The following is a 23215-nucleotide window of genomic DNA, read 5'->3' on the forward strand; positions in this document are numbered from 1 at the left end:
GACACCATTTGGAAAGCAATGAACGAAGAACCAAGGTTGAAAGGTGATGCATTTGGACTAGAGCTTCAAGATCGCTCCTGTCCCTCTCCAAGGGACGAGGGCGATGATCCTTCCAACGTCTAAACGCCTTGTAGAATTCAAGTGAAACGAGAGAGGAATGAAAGAATAACATGGTTTGTCCCTCACAATGGAGATTGAAGTTCGAAGATGCAAGATCAAGGAGAAAACACTAGGATCGCTCCTGTCCCTCAGGAAGGGACCAGGGCGATATTTGCCAAAGCACTCATTTTCCTTCAAAGATCATGACAAAACAAAATTGCAAAGGGTTCAAAACGTTGTTTGAAGGATAATGGACGAGGAATTGATATCAAGAACGAAGAATCTCACGTAAAGGAATGGGGATCGCTCCTGTCCCTCTCCAAGGGACCAGGGCGATGTCACATTAAAAGACACTTGTTCGCACAAGCAAGACATTCAAGTTCAAAGGACCTAGCAAAAATGCCAATTCCAACGTAAGGTTGAAGGCTTTGAACGTCAAAAGTGCAAAAATCGAGACAAAATTGATGGATCGCTCCTGTCCCTCAGTTAGGGACCAGGGCGATGAGGTATGTATTTTCCATCTTCTAATTTTGGCGCTCAAACAAATATTTTTGAATTTATTTTAAATGCTAAAATTCGATATGTTTTGAAATTCAATTAATTGGCATTTAAAATTTGCGCTTGATATTCATTAATTAATTGTTTTGCCTTGTAAAAAAAATCGAAATTGTTAAATTAAAAACGTTGGCAAATAATTAATTAATTATTTTAATTAAAATTGAGTGGAGCGCTTGATATTTATTTGTTTGTTTTACCAAAAGTCGGCCTTTTATTTTATTTTAAATTCGCTTTTAATTACCAAGTCGGCCTCAAGGTAATTGTGAGGTGAGTGCTATAAAGGGAGGGTGAAAATCTTCATTTTCACATTATCATTCTTCATTCACATGCGATTTGAGAAGGTGCGAAATTGTGTTCAAAGTGCGATTTGGAGTTTACAAAGCAAGGTGGTGCCAAGGTTATCCAAGGTGGTGCGAATCTAAAGTTTCCATTTTAGCGAATTTGCCAAGGCATTGGAAATCACGTTAAAGACTTGAAGGGTGGCGAAATTGATAAGAGGAACGTTCTTTTGAAGATCACATCAAGACTATCGAATTTCAATTTTGCCTAAGGCGATTTTATTCATTTTGCATTCTAGTGTTAGCTCTCAAGTTGAGGTATGGCGATTTTGGTTTTATTGTTTTAATTTTTCAAATATTGATTGTCATAGCTTAAATTTTGAAATTTTGAATTTTGAATTCCTAGCTCAATCGTGATTTTAGGAAATGATAACTCTAAGACTTATCATGATGTTTCCTAAAAATTTACTCTCTAATCTATGTTATTTATTGCAAGATTTAGTTTCTCATTATGAAATGTTGTGTAGGTATGGCGACCTCGAAGGTGGGAGCATCCACCAGTCGTTCAGCTCTCATGAAAGAAGATCAGAAGACCGAAGAAGTGGAGACTAAGATCGTGTCGAAGTGGAGCAACATTGGAGATACTAACTTAGGCAACTTCAGCACGAAGAAGTTTCGAGAGGTCCCTTACATTGGCAAGCCATCACCTGTCGCCCGGAGAATAATAGAGAGTGGCATCATTAAGGCGGCCGGCTTTCCTCCAGCTATTCAGTGCCATGAGTTGATGATCGAGTGTGCTCATCATTACGATCCACAGTCCAGGACGATCGTCTCCAATGAGGGAAACACTTTGGCGTACCTTTCAGAGGAAGCTATAAGTGAAGCTTTACATCTTCCAGAGCACAGGGACATGATATACAAGAGCATAGAAGGAGCCAGATCAATGTACGATGATGATCCAGATGCTTGTCTAAGCATAATTAACAAGAACTGGCTACTCAAGAGTCGTCCCCGTCTAAGCAAGATTCCGAACACACCGCACAGGATTGATTTCCAGGAGGAGTACAGAGATTTGATTACCATGCTCAACCGAGTTACAGGAGCCCCTCATGCCTTCTATTTTGAGAAGTGGATGTTCTACTTCATCCAGGTGATTGTTCAGGGAAAAGGTATGATACATTGGGCTAGGATGATTAGCCATTGCTTGGACGTACAGTTGAGGAGACTCAAGGCTACCAAGTCCTTCCACATGAGTTCATATGTCATCTATGCCTTGATCAGGAGTGTTGAGTACGTAGGACTACCTCACAGAGGAGTGATTGGAAGAGGACCCTGCGAGGTCAGAGCTTGTGATTCCTATGCCTACTTGCATCATCCGCTAGGAAGTAACTACAAGTTAGTTAATGATACCTTCACGATGAACATCACAAGGACGTTGCAAGGTGGGATTCACAACAGATTATCTCAGGATGCCCAGGAATTAATCAAGAGGTACGGTGCTTGGTTTATTCAGTTTCCCAAGTTCACTTATATTAGAGTGCATGGATGTCCTTTACCCCCATACATGTTGCCGAGATATCCGACAGACAGAATTGTGTTACTTGAAGTAACAAGACAGTTGGCAGCATATGCGAAGGCATTCAGACACAGACATCAGAATGGAGTTCCAGTACCTATCATTTTGGGTAATTCAGTTGAGGTATGTCCTAATGCTTTAGCTATGGATGACGCAGAGAAGGAGTTAGCCTTGCATTCTTTTTCATCCTTTGCTTTGAGAGAAAGCTTTGATCCACATGGACATTTAGAGGAGACGGTCGGCAGAAGGTTTAAGCATGAGTATTAAATTGAAGATTTTATGATGAATCTATTAGATGATCTTGAAGTGAAACGAAAAATGCATTCTAGATTGCCTTTGGATTTCATCAGGAAATGCAGGATTTACAGAGTGGCCGACCAAGCTCAGGATAGTGGCAGACATATCCAGTCATCCTATGATCGAGAAAGCAAATCAATAAGGTTGGATTGGAATGAGCCCGAGATCGTGGATCTAGATACTTTGATGGCACCAGTCTTGTCTTGTACTCGCAGATGGGTTGACGTTCAACATCAGAAATTGAGAGAACAAGGCATTGCTATGACTTTCACTTTGGAAGAGAAACCAGCCGAAGGTGGAGCTAGTGTGAGTGAAGGCAATCCTAATCCTAGAAATTCAGGTGAAGGTAACCTTCGATGTGCCAGTGAGGGCAATCTCCATCCAAGAGGTTCAAAGAGGAAAGAAAGATCAGAAAAGAAGGAATCTTCCAAGAAGAAGCAAGGGGCTAACAGAGATCGATCATCCGGTACTTCTTCTAGACCAGAGAAGAGGACACTTCAAGTGGAAGAATCCATGGAATCTATGGTACAGAACGACAGGCAGGAAGAAGGACAGGCGCAGCAAGGGTCACCAGATGGATCTCTCCAGGATTATGAGTTAGATGAGGATAAAGAAGACAATGAGTTGACATCTCCTCCCAGAGAAGAAGAAATAGTGCATAAAGAAATACAAGTTCAAGAGACAAGATCGGCTATCCCAGATTGGTTGAAGGAAAGATTAACCAAGGTGATCGTAGTAGAGGACGAGGACAATGCAATTGATTTGGAGAGCCTTGTTGGACGTTCACATGAAGTAGCAGAAAAGAGAAAGGCTACCAAGATGTCTAAGATGATTCGAGATTAGACTGGATCCAGAAAACTGCAGATAGCTACACAAGCAGTAGACAAATATGAAGGTGAGATCCTAGCAGAGGAATATGATATACAGACATTTGAGCTAGGACCCTCCACAGCAGAGTAGACATTAGATGATGCCACCGATTCATTTGAGGCATTAAAAGACAAGCTTAGAGAAGAAATAGAGAAAAATAGAAAGCTTGAGAGAGAGGTCGGTGCATGGAGGACATATTTCAGTCATCTCAATGAACCTTTGGGACGTCAGGATCCAGCTAGATCACCAATGCAAGCACTTCCACTTCAATCAATTAATGAGGCAGAAAGATTCAGGAACATGGTACAACGTACAAGTAATTGGATGGATAGATCTCATACAGTGGCTATAGAATTTGTAACAAGGATGATGAAGATTATCCATCAAGCTATCCAGGTTCTTGAGATAATCCACAATTTGATGATAACAGTAGCCGCATTTGCCCATACCAAAGATGTTATCATCCCTGTCTTGAAGGTAATTAGACACACATCAAGGAAGGTCTTAGCACAAGAAAAGATCATGGATGGAGGACCTCACAGTTTGTTTCAGTGGTCAACCTTACTCCATATGAAGAGTGTTCTATTCGAGGACATCAGTACTAGATGTAGCCAAGTTGAGGAGGTGATCAATCCGATCCAGGACAGAGTATTTGAGGTACTTCGTACCATTCTTGGTAGAAGGATCGAGGTCGAGACAGATGTGGATATGCAGGAATTAGAGGATAGAATCAAGGTCATCTTTTGCAAGGACGCAAATGTTACAGACGAGCAATATGATCAAATGTTTGCCACCATGCTCCTGATTGAAAGAACAAAAGAACTTGAAGCTTCATGGGACGCAGCTCTTCTAGATGCATTCGATCAAGTCATCCACTTGGAAGAGAGTATGAAGAATCTTCCCGAGATTCCAATTGCAGAAATCGAAGGAATCGTTTCAAGATTCATTGCATATGCCAAAAAGGAACATTGGAAAGGGAATAAGATTCTAGATGATAGGTTGTTATAGATGACATGGCATCTTATTTGTCATTGGTTTATGTCTCCTAGGTTTTTGTGCCAAATTTAATATTTGGCTATGTATTTAATATTGTTCAGTAAAAAGGAGGCCATTTGTAACAAACCCTAATTAGGGTTTAGGTGTCATGATCTTGACCGTTGATCTACTTTCAATCTGAACCTTTCATTGTAATTGAGGATGCTATATATACCCTCATTTTTCATTTCATTTGGAATCAATGTTTTTGTAATAGAGAAGAGAGATAGCTAAGAGATTAGAGTTAGAAGCAATTTTATTTTTGTAGCAAGATTGAGTTTGAAGAGAGAAATTCAAGCAATTGTTGTACATGATAACTTTGAAATCAATGAAATATTGAAGTTATGGTGTTTTGTTGCAACTTTCTTGGTTATCTTCATGGTTGTTTGATTTACTTGAATCATGCTTAATCAAAGTAGTATGTTAATTTGAAGGACAAAGTGTGAGACTTGATCTTTGGTAGGATTCGTAATCCAAACCACTAGCTTCTTGCTGATTGTAGGAACGCCTTGCGTGGTCGACTGGAGAATACTTTGAATCCCTTAATCTTCAATCATTATTGTATCTTGGATATGTACCTTCGTGGTAGTATCTTTGATCTTTGATGCATTGAATATCATTTTATTACCTTAGAAGATCGCATCAATTTCAATTAAGTTGTTATCTTATGGCAAAATTGAAGTTGGTTGAATCTTGCCAAGCCTCGTCCATACTAAGTCATTCTTAGGGTTAGACTAAATTAGACCTCTTTCAAAACCCTATCCTTTTGTTTTTTTTGAAAAGTTTCTTTAGTTTAGTAAAATCTTGAACTTTCGGAATACGTAAGACCCCTTGAAGGAAACAGCAAATCACATCATACCGCTGGAAGCTTGTCCACACGTAGAGACCCTACTAACCAGAACCTTGGAGTCTTCCTAACTGATCCTTTATGCGAATCTTCAGCAGTTAGAGGCTTTTTCTCAAGAGAGGATAAGATGCCTATTGGTATTTTATTCTGTGTATGATGGTGTATAAAATACACGTCAACAGTTTCCTTGTGATGTACACAACATAATGAATCTGCTGAATAATGTGTATACATTCTAGGAAAATGATATTAATAAATGATTGCTTATATATATATATATATCTCATAATATAGGACTTGTTGATGTGTTTTCTTAGGACACCTAGAACATAGAATAAAATACCAAGTATTTTATCCTCTCTTGAACAAAGAAACCTCATATGCTAAAGCAATGTGATCAAATAAGGCAACTCCAAGGTTTACAATGCGAACAATCGACTTAAATGTTGGATATAGTCAGTGATTTGATGTGATAATGCTGGTAATGACAAAGGGACTTACGCTTCACTGGAATGTGGAAACTAAACCGACTTTGGAAAATAAAAGACAAAAAAGATGAAAGGTTAAGGACATCTAAGCTAACACTAATGACAATAATAATAATGCATAGTGCTTAGATAGATGGATTCCATAATCAAGCCTTGCTTCACCATGAGGAAACAACTACACAAAACTGATGCAATCTCCAAAGGAAACAAAGGATTTTCATATTGTAAAACATTCATCCAAATACCCAATACTGGCGCAATTCAAGGGAACATCCACAATCGAACTAGTGCTAAATCAGGTTCAGATTAACCATACACTGCAATTTGCAAATAACAAATTTTAAATGGTATGAATTGGAATTCCATCAAACATCTTCACATCTCTCTTTTACAATCAATGAACTTCAACTATATTTGAGAAGTAACAAGAAACCATGCAAAATGTTGAAACAACACATAATGATCCACCTTGCTTCAACGAAAATAATGTATTAATTCCGCCACTGTCTTGGCAACAATCTCTAGCTTCCTCCTCCTACTCTACTCTAAATCTATTTTCTATCACTTATTGATGTATTAACCTTTACAAATGAGAAGTCAAAGCCTTATATAGAGGTCCCATTTACAATTCAAAGGCCTGGTTGATTTGAAATCAATGACCAAGATTTAACAATAAAACCCTAATTGGGGTTAGTTACAACTAACTCCTATTTGACAAATGAGATTATTACATTGCTTAGGACACATGTCCTTCCTTGAATGTGGACCAATGAAAAATGAGGTTAGGTACATTGATCTTAGTGCCTTCCACGTGTTGTTGTTGATGAGTTAGGTACATTGAACTTGGACACCTTGACTTTGAATTATTTGATTGGTTGAATGTGATTAGGCACCACCTTAGCATATCCATCTTGTAGATCATCACAAAGAAGTCTTTGTGTTTTGGGCAATATCTCTTGATACTCAACATTTCTAATTGCTTGATGTGATGAGTCATATTCCCAAATTGTATCATCTTGATGATCAAGTTTCTAACTTTGCTTAACTCTTCTGAAACTATCACAATGTCCTTGCTCACGTTCACTTTCAATCTTGACATTCGGGAATTCACCTTCTCATGATGAATTTGCACTTTCAAACTTGGAATCTTGAAGTTGACTTCCTTGTATAATGTTCTTTGAGTTGTGGAACATGTTGCAATGTGCATCCTGATGTCCCCTTCATTGATTCTTTTGTTGTTGTAATACATTCCATGTGGTTCTCCTCCTTACAGTGTGATATATGGACGTTGATCTTAGATTTCTGAAGGAAATTCAAGATTGTTGTAAAATTCCCTCATTGATAATGGTAATGTCTTTCATCTTCATCCGTTCATCTGTTTTCTACCTTCTTGCACATGCTGATTTTAATTTCCTTATTGCATTGTAGAGTCCTTTCATCCATTGAGCCGTGATGTTAGATCCTTCATCAGGTTGTAGAGTCCTTTCCCTTGAGCATTCTTGTTGTTGAGATTGTAATGCCAGAATTGTGAAGTTCTTCATCCTCACGTGGTGGAGATATCCTTCTTGTCATGAAGGCCTTTGCATTGCTTTGATCTTCTTTCACGTTGATGAGTCCTCTTCCATTGCAACTCGCATATGTGGATGTTGTCTCCTTGACTTCACCATTGAATTGTGAATCATGTCCTTGCCTTTGAATGTAGACCTTGTCTTTGCATTGGTGAATCCTTCCTAGCCTTCAATCCTTGCCAGAAAACCTGAAAGGAAAACATCATGAATCAAGAATCATGTAAATATAATAATAATGTAATCCTTCACCCTCTTAATACATCATTGTTCATGTTTTCAAAAATCCATTCAAATCTGGAAACGACTTTCAAGTCTGGAAACTGTCTTCAATCAGGTCTGATTCAGTTATGTTTGCCTCAAATCAGGCCCTGAAATGGTGAAAATGTACTAAAAATCGTACCAAATCAACCTTCACTGGGTCGCTCCAAGGTCTGGTCTTGAATTCTCTCTAAAAGCTGATGAAACTAGCCTCCAATTGCAAAGTAGGTGATAAAAAAATAATTTCAAGTCTCCTTGTTAACCTCGCTCAGGTCTGCTCCTTATTATCTGCCTTTAATTGGATTGGTTTGATGTTTGAAATGAGCAATTTGATCTTTGCTTTATATGATTCTACACCTTTGAATTCATTTCACATCAATTGGGCTGACTTGAACACTTTATTACTTGAAGTTAAATTAATTGAATGCTTAGTAGGTCGGCTAGCATTAGCAACATTTGTTTTGCCCCTTCAAATTTTGCATTTCCCCATCAAAGTGGGCCAACTAAGGCAGTTTCTTCTTAGGCGGGTTTAAGGGGTCAAGTGAACAAGGCAAAGTACATTGAAGGTGTCCTTAAGGACAATGTTAAGTGCTAATTAATCTTGTCTAAGGATTAAAGCTGAGTTGGCCTTATGAATTTGATTTATGTTTTTTTTCTCTACAAGATCAGGTCGGCTGGCAAAGGAGACTCATTGCTTTGACACATATAAATAGGGATCATCTCCCCTCCAAAACACAACTTCACACCTGATTATGCATTTGCTTTGCTCTGCATGTTAGAATTAGGTCTGATTTTTACATCTGTAGTTCAAAATTTTGAAGATTCTTTCTCAAAGGAGGGATTGAAGAGTCCTAAAGGACAATGATCTAGAGGGGTATAAGGGCTGCTGGAAGTGCAGATTTAAGTCAGGGATAGGGACAAACCTTAGGCGCAATCCCTTGTGAATTGAGGACAAGAAGGTGAAGGCGGGATTTCTTGATAGGGATGGACAAAATGATAGGTGGATATGAGGTGATGGCAAAGACAAGTGGAAATATGGAAGGTGGATTTGAGAGATATAAGGATAATGAGCTGAGCGCACTTTCATATGATGGAAGGAGTAGGAAGAAGGGCAGAAATGCAAGGGGTGCAAGGACTAAAAGCTTAAAAGCTGGGTGCTGATCGATGAGACAAAGGGATAAAAACCAAGGTAGGAATTTGGGGTTGTCATGGACAAGTATTGAGCTGAGCGCACTTTCATGTGCCGTAAGGATAATCCACCAATGCTGGGTGCTAGATTGAGAGTTCCATGAATTGAAGGGTGCTAATGAAGTGCTCCAAGGACCATTTAATGATGATCAAGGGCGTTGTTCTCACTAATTCAAGGACTTGCCTTGAGCGCAAATTAAGGATGCATGAGGACAAAGACTAGTTAGGGTTTTCATGCCTCGTAGGGACAATGCCAAGCAAGATTTGAAGTTGTATAAAGACAGGTGAAGCTAGACGCCAATCCACATTGGAGAAGGACAAGATGCAAGGCAGGCTTATGATGTTACCAAGGACAAGGGGGATGCCCATGAAGTTGCTTAAGGGAAAACCATACATTGTCTTTGCATTCCACACTTCATCCTAGGATTGAATTCCAAAAGCTTAGACAAGGATTTTCATCATTTTCCCCTCACTTATCCTATCAATGTTGGAAAATTCGACCTCGACAAGGAATCTTCTTTGTCAAGACATTGAATCCTCAAATATTTCATCGTTCCCCATCACTCAACAATCTCAAATCCACTTGACAATTTTGCAACATTTTCTTGCATTTTGACAATTATGAGAACAAATCGCAAATGTGACATCCTCAACAACTTTTTATCGCTCCATGACAACATTTGACATTTACAACTTCAAATCTTGGTCCCGACACCTTATCATGGTTTCCAGACTCGAAACATGACTTCTTGGTGTGACCACATCCTCAAGGACAAACATTGCAACCTAACTCATTTCAAGGTTGGAACAACACATTTTTCTAGGACCAAGAAGACTAAACCCTTCTCATAGGCAAAGGTTAAAGGACACTAAACTAATGCCAAGCAAAAACTAAGAAAAAACTAAACAAAAACTCTTATGCTAACAAGCAAAAAGTGGGGGTCCCCATTTACAATGGAGCAATGTGTGAGGACGTCACAACAGGTTTCTTTGTATGTTTTGATTAAATGTTATAATCAGCAATGCTAGAGGTTTTAAGGGCTTACAAGGAGGGGAAACAACATTGGGATCCTCTTCTAAGTATGCCACCTCATGGTGGTAATCGGGGGTCCCATGAGGTGAACGGGTTACAAGGAGTGTTGCCCTTGGGCTTTAGAAGGGAAGGATTTCTGGGACACCCTATTGTAAAAACACTCCAACTCTCTATCTTGGTTGATCACTATGCTAAGGAATCAAATCATAGGAAGTGGAAAAGGATGATATGGTGAAGGGGAACAGTTATAGGACACCTCACTAGGTACACCACCTCATATGGATGGCAAGGGCCACATGAGGACGAGGGATTGTATATTCGCTCTTGGGCCTAGGGTAGAGGATCTCTAGGGCACCCTATCAAGTCACTTATTCTAGCTTCCCTATGGTTGAATTTCCCCAATAAATTAGAGATATTTTATGATTAAGTTTATGTTCCTAACCCTGGTAAGAAAGCTACTTTGAATTGTGATTTTAGGGCAAAAGCTAGGGCATTTACAAAAGGGACATTACAATATATTGATTAGTGCAAATAAAAGTTATATTTTGCATTGTTTAATAATTAATAATTTCAAACTTACATAAAAATTGAAGTATTGGGATTGTGTAATCGAAGAGATGTGTGAGAATCCCTTCTAGACACCTCTGTATCTTTACCACAAAATTTTCATTTTCTGAACTTTATCCAACTTCCAATGTTGCTGAGTTTTGTTCAAAGCTTCAGATTTTGCTATGCTTGGGTGTTTAATGCATTTCATGTGAATTTGACAATAATAATAATTTCATTCAGGAACAAATCCAGAGAATATAAATACAGAGGATAAATTCTCATGACAATGTAAATTCTGAACTTTATTGCAGAAATAAGATTGTGCCAGCTTACAAAGAGCACAAATTACAATCGATGGAAGATAATCAATATTCAGAGTTGGAAGTCTCTGATATTGGATAGTAGAGAGTATTTGAATCCACTCCTTTATTCTTCAGCTGCAAAACACTTTAATCTCTGTCACAACTTCTATTCAGAAAAACTTTAATCTATTATGCATGGACCTCAGACAATATTGCTCCTGTCTATCTTCAATGTCCTCAATGAATGATAAATCTTCCAATGATAAATATTTGGTGCATGCTAAGAGGAATTGGGGCCATTGATAAAGATCATATGCTCTTAATGTTTGGGAACTTGAGCCTATGACGAAGACCCGATTGCAGCAAGTGCCTCGATAAGGGGTTGAAGGAAAGCTCACGAACTGATAGGTATTCCTCGTCATAAGAAAGTAATCACACGGGTATTGCTCGCGCCTGTAAATAATGCACTCGAATCCCAGAATGTATGCCGTCTCATTTTCCAAAGGCTCACGCACTACTATGAATCAGCAGTTTCAAGAGTAGATTCTGTTCAAAGAGCCATGCTAGGAAGCTTGCGGAAATGGTTTTCAGATAGAGGCGACTCCAAAACCCATGAGATTAAATAAAAATTGGACTCAAGGAATATCCATGTTAAGCATTAATATCAACACTAATATGCCAATATCACCGCTAATGTTAAACTAACAGCAGATATAAATTATTTGAGCTTTCTATTATATCGACTACATATATTTATTCTGCAGATGTCATAATAATAATCCCAAAATAACTCACGCCAAATATATCCCACGAAACTTATAATATCTTGCATAAAATATTTTTTATTTTACCTTAGGTCTGAAATATCTTCATTATTGCAATTCGTCTTTGAAGGAAGACTTCACAAATTTGGCCTAGTTGTGAACTCTATCCCGAATCCACTATCAGGAAGAGTCAGGTTTTAGTTGAACCCTTATTGATCAATTGAAGGTTTCTGTCCTCAACTTCTCATAAACTATCACACAATTTCATCATATCAAATCCATAAGCGTGCCTTATTCCACCCGGCCAGCTTCCTTATTAAAAATTCCATGAAACATCTAGAAGATTAGGTTAATTTACTATTTGTCACAGCTAGAGAAATTTATAAAGTGACTTATTTTATTATTTTCACTGTATTTTTAATTAAATTAATTAGTTAAAGTCATCCTTTTGAAATAAAAATAATTTTCGGACAACTTCATCAATTATTTTAATGAAGTCACTTCATAAAAGATTGGGGACATTACAAGATTCCAGAAAAGCAAAGGAGGGCATATATTTTTGAAAGTTAGAGGAGAGGTGGATTGTGAAGTTAATAAGAGGTGGACTAGTTAACTTAGAATTATTCATGGCGTTGTGTGTTTTCTGGTAGAAATTGTGGCTTGCTTGCTGGAAATTTGCATAGGTTTGTCTACATAACATTGCTCGCTTGCGTTTTCTTCAAGTCATGACATTTTGTTTCAGATTGCACCAAATTTTGATAGAAATTGCAGGAGGTAGATTATGTTGTTTGAGCATGTTAGATTTTTTGACGGATTTTAAACTTTTAATATCTTTTTACCAAAAATGTGGTATTTGGTGCTAGCTAGGTTTTCGGCTGATCATTTCATAATTTATGCAGCAATTTTTGATCCTTTTTCAGCAAAATTGTGGGGCCTTAGGGTTTGGACATTATTTGAATTTATAGGTCATATAAATTCTTCCTTGCAAACTTCCATGATGGCTTCGAGTGGAGTTCAATTTGGGCAAGAGTTAGGCAAAGGAGGGTCTTTTAACCCTTCTCTTAAAGGTGCTTTGTGAGGCAATCCTAGACCCTAGTCGCCGATCGTATTTTCTAGAAGCAGTCCTCGTAGATGCCCAAGCTTGATGCTCATGAAATTGAAAATGGGTGCATGAAAACCACATATGGTTTGTTGGTGAGCAAACATCAAAAGATTGATGTGCAAGGTGGGATTAATGAACTTGAGAGTCAAGGTTTGATTGTTCAGTTTCTTGGATTTTGTCCTTCCTTAGCCACTAGACTAGGAAGTTCTAGAACACAAAAGGTGAGTTTAAGATTTTTGTTTATCCCAAGGTGTACTTCCTAATTTTCTTTGTTTCAGCAATAGATAGAGAATTCATCTTCCAAGGGGGGCCATGGTTATTTGGAAGGCGGGCCTTTTTTATGAAACCCTTGTATCCGATCATGATATTTAAGGTAGATGGGGAACTCCTTCTTTGGCTCTTGTATGGGGGAGGCTTTTTGGGTTCCTTGTAAAATACTAGAATATTTCCATCTTCACTGCGATTGGAAATGCTCTTGGCACATACATGATGATGGTGGATGTCTCCTTACAGCTAGAACAAATGATTTATGCACATATCTGTGTGTTGATGGATCTTAGCCAACCTTTGCCAACAAAATTTTCATTGGGGTGGAACAGGATCGTTGGGACCATGTGGTGGATTATGAGAATATTCCCTTTTGTTGTCAGATTTGTCATCGGTATGGGCATTTGCTTAAAGCCCCAGAGCCTCGATTGGATGATAAGGATTTTATTATTCCGAAGAAAAAGAAAACCACATGCAAACTTGTCCATGAGAACATTGATGACAACACCAGCGATCCAACAAGAACATGAAGACAAAGATGATTCGCCGTCCTCTTTTTTAGACCTTGTTGAGTCCAAATTGGGTTTGCTCACTGTTTCTTGCCTATCGCTCTTTGACAGCTTTCTTTGAAGGTTTTAGGTGTGGACATTTCTTCTTCATATGACTGTTTTTTTAGCATATAAAGTACAACCTTAGGCCTCCAAGATTTTTCATTTTACCAAATCCAAGAAAATAACTACGCTAGCGTAAATATGCAGGAATGATGATTTAGTATCTTCAATTTGAATAACCTCCCAAAAAGTTTTAGCAACTAAAACAATAGGAACGAGACATAAGGAAGAATGTCACACATATCAGTCTATCTTGGGGAGGGAAAAGGCACAAGTTCTTCAAGTTGAACTATAGGATCCTCGGGTAAATCTTTAAAGATTGATCCATTCATATTCCAATTCTTTTTGCTACCAACCTCTTCTGCATATTTTTAGTCTTGAAACATATAAAGAACAAACCTTTTCTAACATTCTTCATATACGAATGTGATACCTTGGGTTCTTACCCCATATAGAAACTATGAAGGCAGGGCATCCCTATCCAGACAAACAAAGAATATTTGTATTTTTTTCAACCTCTGTTCTTCGTTATCAATAACTTTGTGCATGGCATCATTTGGAATCAACTAATGAGCTGCTGGGACCTTGTTCGCTTCATGACATTCGGAGTTCTCTGGTTGCTCGATCAATCTCATAAGCAACTCCTTTAGAGACCTCTACCCATCATTGAATGCTAAAGCTTGCTTGTAGTTTTCTTTTCTTACTTCCACTTTTCATTTGAATACCCTTTCTTTTCTCCAAAAGTATGGCACATTTGCACAGTTTATAGGGGTTGCAGAGAGTACCAGAGATTACCATTGCACTCTGTCCTTTACACGGGCATTGACAATTAGCAGCCCAGGAAACACAAGAATAAAAGCAATCCTATCAAACCTTTAGCATAACACAACAAAAAAGATTCCATGACATAAAATAACCCTCAATAGAAAAACAACAAGGGCAACAAAACATGAAAACAAATCAAGGAAGCTTAAGGACAACACAAGAGAAGAAGAAAGGAGAGCAGCGCAGGATGACATTTTGTCTTCCCAAGGGAGTAACTCCTTTCTTCTCTCTAAAATGAGATGATTTGGCTTTTGAGTAACATGTTTTCTTGTGTTTATTTTATTTGGTCAGTTTCAATAGATAATAATTGCATTGCTTTCAAGTTTTATTTTCTGATTCATCCTTTGCTAATGGCCTTCCCAGGAATGCATTAGAAATATGCAATAATTGATTGATATTATGTGCTTTTGGTATTAGTAAGTTTCATAACATTACTGTTTTTATGAATCTCAGCATTATGACCCAAAGTATTGGACTTCTTTCATATACCTTCTTAAGGGAAACTGGACATGAAGATATTGTGGTCCCAATGGTAATTGATATTTAATATCCAAAGATACAATCTTTTCTTTTGTTTCAAGAACCAAAGATTTTATCTCTTTGGGTTTGGAAATCTGTGGCATGTGCCACTTTCAGATTACAATCATATACTATGCTTGATGTTTCTATTTGCTATAATGTTTTGTATGAAGCCCTGATATATTTTCGAATCCATCTACAGGTGGATTATGAAACACCTCTTGGTGGACAACGGAAAGGATTGATTCGTTCCACTCCAGAGGATTGGTCTCATAATTTATCAACACTATTGCAATGGTCTCCTTACACCTTAGAATCTGATCTACTCAAACAAGTAAGATTTACATTTTGTTTTTGTAAAACTTTGCCAGGACAGAGTTTGCGAGTGCTTGAAGGTTGTGCCTGTGTGAATATGCTACTCTTGTTACAGTAATAAAATTGCTGTTATTTATGTGGAGATTACAATTATGCAGCTCTTGGTCTTTCATATCGAACTGCATTATCCATTTAGAAATTTATCATGATTCATACTTTTATAGTATTGTAAACAAGAATTTGATAGGAACATGTTCTGAGACAATATGAGTGCGTGGGGACATGGACTGTAGCCTTATCATCATCCATTTTATTATTATGTATTCTATTTGGTATTAGCAGTGAGGTTTGTTTCCTTTTTCTCCTCCAGTTCTGTGTTACTGAAATTTCAGGATAAATCTCATAATTTTTTCTTTGCACTTTATGTAATGTACATTATATTAACTGTGATTTATCTTGTGGCATGTTCTTGGGAGCCATTTGATCTAAATACTGATAAATAAGTTAGCAATATTTTTTGAATTTTATTTTCTGTTAGGCAGAGATGGCTGGATGGTAACATTACGGGCTTCGGTTCTGTTCCAGACAGTGTCCAGTCTGACCTGACTTTTGTCAACAGGGCTTGTGGTTGTGACCATAGGGGTTTGAATACAAAACTTTAATCTTAGTTTTGGATTGTACCTGACTATTTGAACCTAGTTAATGACATTTGAAGAGAATCATGATCAACTTCAGGATTTGTTTTGAGGAAGTCAATGATAGTTTAGAAATTCAAGTTTTGTACGCAAGTAGGACAATTTCTTGGCTTGGTTATTTATTTTTTGGTCAGATATAATGTTCATAAGAGCAGAAATATTGCTGGCTAATAAGCTGTGTGCCTTAGGTGGTAGTTTACCAATGCATGTCTCATCACTACCATTTACCAAGAGGCAGTAGGAAATAATTAATCAATCTCAAATTTTATTTGTATGGTTGAACTAAAACTGACTTTTTATTGAAGCTGCTGAGAGGGTATCATAAAGATGTTAGTGCAGCTTACCTATGTTTCATCTATTTGTTTTACCAGATCTTGGTGCTTTATTACTATTTTGAAATTTGCAATCATCATTATTCGTTGCTGTCTTTCTCTACTTTTGGATTGAAAATGGAATATAGGTAGAAAATTGTTGTTGCACCCCGTGAAATTCATGAAGCGCACTGCTTGTACATAACTTTTGCTCAGTTGTCATCAATGTGATGTTTGCTTGTGTGTCAATCCAATTCAATTTGTACTTTACCAAGTTAATTAGTAAGGCTATCATGTTATGGTCATTATTCTTCAACTAATGACTTCTGCAGGATAATGACATCACCATGAGCCTGAAAAAGAATAATGATGATGTTTGAACTATCACTAAGGTATCATCAGTAAAGGGGAAAGAATAAAAGGATGGCTTTAATCAAGGCATTTCTCTTCTTTGGCATAAATGAACAAAAGCTCTGCCTGGGCGCACTTTCTAGGTGGCTCAACTACCCTAAATCCCTGCCAAACCTTTGAAAAATAACATGAATAAGGATACATTCCTCAAAAGCTTAAGAATTGCCAAAAACACGAGTGGTCTGTGCCTCAATGCTTAATTCTTGTAAAAATTTGCACATTCAAAGTCAGTGTGCAGGAGAGAAGAGTTTGCCATCGTTTCAAAAGATGATCAAATTGGTTTAAGTGGCAGAAAAATCTGACAGCATTGGAAGTGTGGCAAAGTCGAGCATAAGCTCTGCCTTGGCTCAAGTGCTTCAAAGTCGAGAAAACTCTTACAGCATTGGAAGTGTGGCAAAGTTGAGCATAAGCTCTACCTTGGCTGAAGTGCAACTCAACCTAGGAGGCAAGTAGCTCAAACTGACACCTGTTGTGATGTACTCACACATCGCCCCATTGCAAATGGGGACCCCCACTTTTTTTCCCTTCTAGGATAGTAGTAAAAGTCTTTCGCTATTAACCTTTGCATTGGAGAGGTATAGTTGGTTAAGAGGCCAGAAGTCTAGAGGATAGCCCTTGTTGTGAGGGGTGAAATGAAGTGGTGAATGAATGGAGGAGCCCTTTATATCAAGACTAGTCAACATTGCAGTGTTTCTTTCACCACCCTGATGATTTGATCATACCTCATTGAGAGTTGAGTTGCGGAGGCAAAATTTGGCTATGTATCAAAAAATTTCCTTTGCTCCTCTCTAGGAGCGAATTCTTGTTCCTTCGCCTCCCTTTGAGAGCAAAAAGCTCTTCTTTTGCCCTTAGATAGGAGCAAAGTTGATTCCAAGCCTCTTCTTGAGGTTATTTTGACACATTTTCACACATGAAGGATAGAGAACTTAAGTTTTGAATTGATGGAATGGAGTGAGAGGTCACAAATTTGGCGTCGTATCAAAAAATTTCCATTGCTCCCATTTTGGAGCGAAATCTACTTCCTTTGCTCCTTAAGAGGAGCGAAATCACCCACCATTGCTCCTTCATGAGAGTGAATTCATTTTTGAGGCACTAATTGAGGTTAATTTGATGGTTTTTGCACGAGGAGACTATAAAACTTAAGGAGTGAATGAGGTACAAGAAATCAATTGATGAAGAGGTGATGGAATGATGCTCAACTTCCTTTGCTCCTCATTAAAATCAAATTTGATTTCCATTGCTCCGACTTCCATTGCCTATCCTCAGGGGCAACCTCCTCCCTAAATGCACTCATCAAACCTGCAACACAGACAAAATCAAAGACTATGTCAAATTAGGAGGTTATATAGAAGGTATATATCATGTGTGTTTGATGCTCATTTGTTTATTTTGCAGGAGGTGAAGAAAGAAATCAAAAGGACTAGGTTGGAGGAAGATTGGAACAAGTGTCCTAAGGAGGAAACTTCAACATCAAGGTTAAGATACAAGGAAGATGTCTCCAAGAGGAAAACTTTATTGGCAAATGCAAGGATATCAAGGAATGTGACTACACAAGAAGCATTCACTTATACAAGGACATGATCCATAACACCAACAACACAAAGGGAATCACAAAGGAAGAGTTTCAAAGGAGTGAAGAAGTGGCTATGACATCAAGGGTTCATTCCAAGGCAGTCTCAAGATCCAAAACTAAGAGGAAGTCAACTTCTACACCTTGCACCTCCTTGATCGAGATATTCAAGAGGATAGTTTCAGAAGAGTTAATCAAATTTAGAAGATCATCATCATCGCTGTTGAAGATGGATAATGTTGAGTATCAAGAAAGGTTATCCAATACTCATTCATGATGATGAATCCAGTCCACAAAGTGCAGGTTGAAGTGTCATCCCAGTCACTACACCAATCAAAGAAGTCTTACATCAGCATGACTAGATGCAATGTACCTGACTCGTCCATGATGGCACAAACTCTAAGATACCTACCCTTGTTTCCTATTGGTTCATGTTTAGCAGTGAACCTAAATGCATTTATTTCATTGGCGAGAATAAAGTTTGTTTTAACAAACCCTAATTAGGGTTTTCATTGTAAAATCTTGGCCATTGATTAGGTTTGATTCTGGCCATTCTTTGTAAAACGAGCTCTCTATATAAAGCTCAAGCTCTTCATTTGTAAAAGTTATTAGGGATATCAAATAGAATAGTGTGTAGTCCAAGGATAGATAGATTAGAAGATAGAGTAGAAGTTAGATTAGGAGGAATTGTTGTTAAGACTTGTAAATGAGATACTCTTTTCATTGAAGTTATGGTGAAATGTGTTATTTCAACAAGTCCCACGGTTTTTACTTCTCATTTGTTTTCATGTTGATTAGATTGAGTAGAGGAATTCATTGAATGCATTTGTGTAGAATCCGTTTAGTCCATACCACTAGCCTCTTGTTGATTGTAAGTGTACCTTGCGTGGTCAACTGGAATGATATGAACTTAACTTCAAATTGTTATATGTCCATTGTTTATACATTAACTTGAATGGTAATCAATGTTTGATGGTAATGATTTGAATATCTTTGAATTATCCCTTAGAAGATTGCATTGGGCTTGTGTCAAATCGTTCAATTTGATGGTGAGACCTCGCCCAGTAGGATTCCATTGAATCATTCACTCTTTTTCTGTATTCTAGGTCTTAGGATAGAATTCCTCAACCCTTTCCTTTTGCCCTTTTTTTCAACACAAGCTAGTTTAGTATAAAAAGCATCACAAAATTGCAACATCAGATGATCAAGTTCCAGCAATTCAAGTATTCGATGTAAGTCCCCTTGTGATTCCAGCATAATCACATCAAACCATTGAGCTTATCCACATGTTGTGACCCGACATTCATGAACCTTGGAGTTGTCTCAAGTGATCCTTAAGCTAATCTTCAACACATTTGAGTGACTTTGTTCAAGAGAGGATAAGATACCTTGGTATTTTATTATGTGTTTGCATGTGCATAAAAAACACATCAACAACACCCAAGGAGCTCAACCAAGTAAGCAAGTAGGTCAACTAAAATCTGATGAAAAATCAATAGCTTAAAGATATTTCATTCTAATTCTCTTTTTAGAAACCAACCTTTGACATCAATGACAAAAACTGCAACAAATTCTCCCTTTGTCATTGATGGCAACTCAACCTGAAACCAAAACAATGCCGCTCCCCCTGAATTACTACTCCCCCTGAATTACTACTCCCCCTTTGACATCAATGATTGGTTTAAACCTACAAAATTGAAATGGGGCAAAAAAAATGTGACAATCAACACTCCCCCTAAATTATAAAAACATTTAAAAAATGGAGTGAAATCACTCCCAACTTCTGCCTCAAACATTCAAAAGTATCCCTTGGCAAAGGCTTAGTGAACAAATTTGCAATATACTGTTTAGTAGAAACATATTCTGGCTTAACCTCTTGATTCCTAACTCGTTCTCTCAGAAAATGATACTTAATAGGAATATGTTTAGTCTTAGAGTGCATAACTAGATTCTTAGAAATATTAAGAGCACTCGTGTTGTCACAATATATAGATATAGGATGATCACGTTCTACCTTAATATCCCTCAATGTTTGCTTCATCCAAAGAATTTGTGTACAACAAGACATTGTTGTAGTGTATTCCGCTTACAAAGAAGTAGATGCTTTCTTTATACTCAACCAAGATATAAGACAACCACCTAGGAAGAATGCACCTCCACTTGTGCTCTTCCTACCATCAATTGAACCACCCCAATCTACATCAGTATAAGTTGTAAGTGTAAAGTCATTACCTTTAGGATACCAAAGCCCATAATCCATAGTACCCTTAAGATACTTGAAGATCCTTCTAACTGCATGAACATGGATATCCTTGGGAGCATCTTGAAATCTAACAACATAACCAACAACCTGCATAATATCAAGTCTAGTAGCTGTAATATATAACAATCTCCCTATCATAGACCTGTGCAAAGTTTGATGTGCATTTGAAGACTCATCATTTTTTACTAAATTTACATCCTGTCACCATAGGAGTGCTTACTGGATTACAATCCTCCATCTCAAACCTTTCTAACATTTCTCTAATATACTTTGCTTGATAAAAATACCTTTCTTTGATTGATGAATTTGTAAGTCAAGGAAGAAAGACAATTCACCCAACATGGACATTTCAAACTACTCCTTCATATTGGTGGCAAACACTTGGCACATCTCTTCACAGTCACTACTGAAAATCAAATCATCAACATAAACTACAACAATCAACATGTGATTACCTTCTCCTTTAACATATAGATTGCTGTCCGCTATTCCTCTTCTGAATCCTTTTTGTTGTAGGTAATTGTCAAGTTTGTCATACCAAGCATCTGGGGCTTGTTTAAGGCCATAAAGAACCTTTTTCAGCTTACAAACATGGTTCTGATTTTCTGATAAGAGTAAACCCATCAGGCTGCTCTATGTACACTTCTTCATTTAAATTACCATTGAGAAAGGCAACTTTAACATCCATTTGAAAAATCTTAAAACCTTTGAAAGAAGCAAAAGCTAAGAACTTTATAATTGCTTCTAAACATGTAATAGGAGCAAAGGTTTCATCAAAGCCAATACCTTCTACCTGTGCATAATCTTTTTGCACAAGTCTTGCCTTGTTTCTCACCACTTGGCCATCTTCATTCAATTTGTATCTGTAGAGCCACTTTGTACCTATTACATTCTTGTCTTTGGGCCTTGGGACAAGTTACCAAGCTTCACTTTTTTGAATTTGATCAAGCTCCTTTTTCATGGCTGCCACCCAATATTTGGCTTCTGCTGCCTCCTCAAAACTCTTAAGCTCAATCATGGATGACAAAGAGGTGTTTTCATCTTCAAGATAATTTACATTTCTTCTTGAACTCTAGGTCTATCCTTTTGCAAAATCTGATTGATAGGATGATTGTTTTGAACAAATTTGGATGAAGTCTTCAAGGATTTTCTGAATGTGGTCTTATTTTGATCAATTGTAGGTGTATTTTCAGTTGATACACCTACTGTCCCAAACTGAATATTTGAAGGATCATTATCAGGAAGTGCATGTGTTGCCTCATGCTGAACACTTAGAGATGTATTTTCAGAATTTCCACTTGCTGCCCCAACTTGTATATTTGAGGAAGATTGTTGAACAACACTTTCTACTTCATCTCTTTGAGAGCTATCATCACCATTTTGCAAATTATCACAAGTGTTAGTATTCTCATGAACGTTCACATTAGCACTTTCAACAATCTTGTGTAATCTTTTGTTAAAACATCTATAAGCTTTACTTTTGGAAGAATATCCTAAGAAGATACTTTCATCAGCGTTGGGATCAAATTTGCCAAGGTTGTCCTCATCCCTCTTAATGTAGCAAGGACTACCAAAAGCTGTAAAATACTTAATTGAAGCAGTCTTATCTTTCCATAGTTCGTATGGTGTTTTGTTATGCTTTGCTCTAATCAACCCTCTATTCTAAATATAAGCAACAGTGTGGACTGCCTCTCTCCAAAAAGAATCTTTCACCTTAGACTCATTCATCATGCTATGAGCAATTTCTTGAACTAATCTATTCTTCCTCAACAACACCATTTTGTTGAGGTCTTCTAGCAGCTGAGTATTGCCTCTTTATACCATGTTTCTCACAAAAGTTTATAAACTTATTAGATGTGAACTCTCCTTCATTGTCTAAACGTAAATGTTTGATTTTCAAACCTTTCTCATTTTCAACTAAGGCTTTAAAAGCCTTAAACTTCTCAAGTGCCTCCGATTACTCCTTAAAAAATGTAACCCAAGTCATACGTGAAAAATCATCAATTAAGAGCATTAAATATTCTCACCTTGCAAGCTTGTGGTTCTTGTACGTTCACAGTTCACACAAATCAGTGTGAATCAGCTCAGGAGGTTTTGTGCTTGAATATTCCCTTGACTTGAAGCTCTTCTTTGTTTGCTTGTCAAGTTGACACTCTTTGCACACCGTGTCTGAAGGTTTAGTAAGCTGTGGCATATCTTTGATAGTTTCCTTTTTGCTGATCTGAATAAGACTATCAAACTTCATGTGTCCCAACCTTTTGTGCCATAGCCAAGTTTCATCCAGTTGACTGAAACTACATTTTTCACTCTTGATATCATTAAGAATGTATAGATTGTTAGCTGCCCTACTTGTATCAACAATATGTTTACCATCATTATTGGTTTCACAACAATCTGAATAAAAAACCAAGGTATGTCCTTGATCACATAACTGACTTAAACTTGACAAATTGTGTTTCAAGCCTTATACATATAAAACATTTTCAACTTTTGTCGCACCATCATTCAAAACAAGTTTGCCTTTACCTGCCACTTTTGCTGATGAGTTACCACCAAATTTCACCTTGCCTCCATTTGTCTTTTTGAGAGTCAAAAACTTATTTTTTTCTCCAGTCA

At 37.5% G+C, this 23215-nt stretch overlaps 1 protein-coding gene across 3 annotated transcripts in view; it reads left to right on the plus strand.

Annotated features, from left to right (window-relative positions):
* Window positions 1-23215, plus strand: part of LOC131071256 (protein MICRORCHIDIA 6) — a 164057-nt gene that overhangs the window by 89935 nt on the left and 50907 nt on the right. For all 3 annotated transcript variants that reach the window (XM_058007013.2, XM_059210021.1, XM_058007015.2), the window contains 2 exons: window positions 14969-15047; window positions 15237-15368. In XM_058007013.2, coding sequence (XP_057862996.1) covers window positions 14969-15047; window positions 15237-15368 — 211 coding nt within the window. The remainder of the gene's footprint in view (window positions 1-14968; window positions 15048-15236; window positions 15369-23215) is intronic.

The sequence above is a fragment of the Cryptomeria japonica genome, chromosome 8 (assembly GCF_030272615.1).
Source record: "Cryptomeria japonica chromosome 8, Sugi_1.0, whole genome shotgun sequence".
Classification (NCBI taxonomy): Eukaryota; Viridiplantae; Streptophyta; class Pinopsida; order Cupressales; family Cupressaceae; genus Cryptomeria; species Cryptomeria japonica.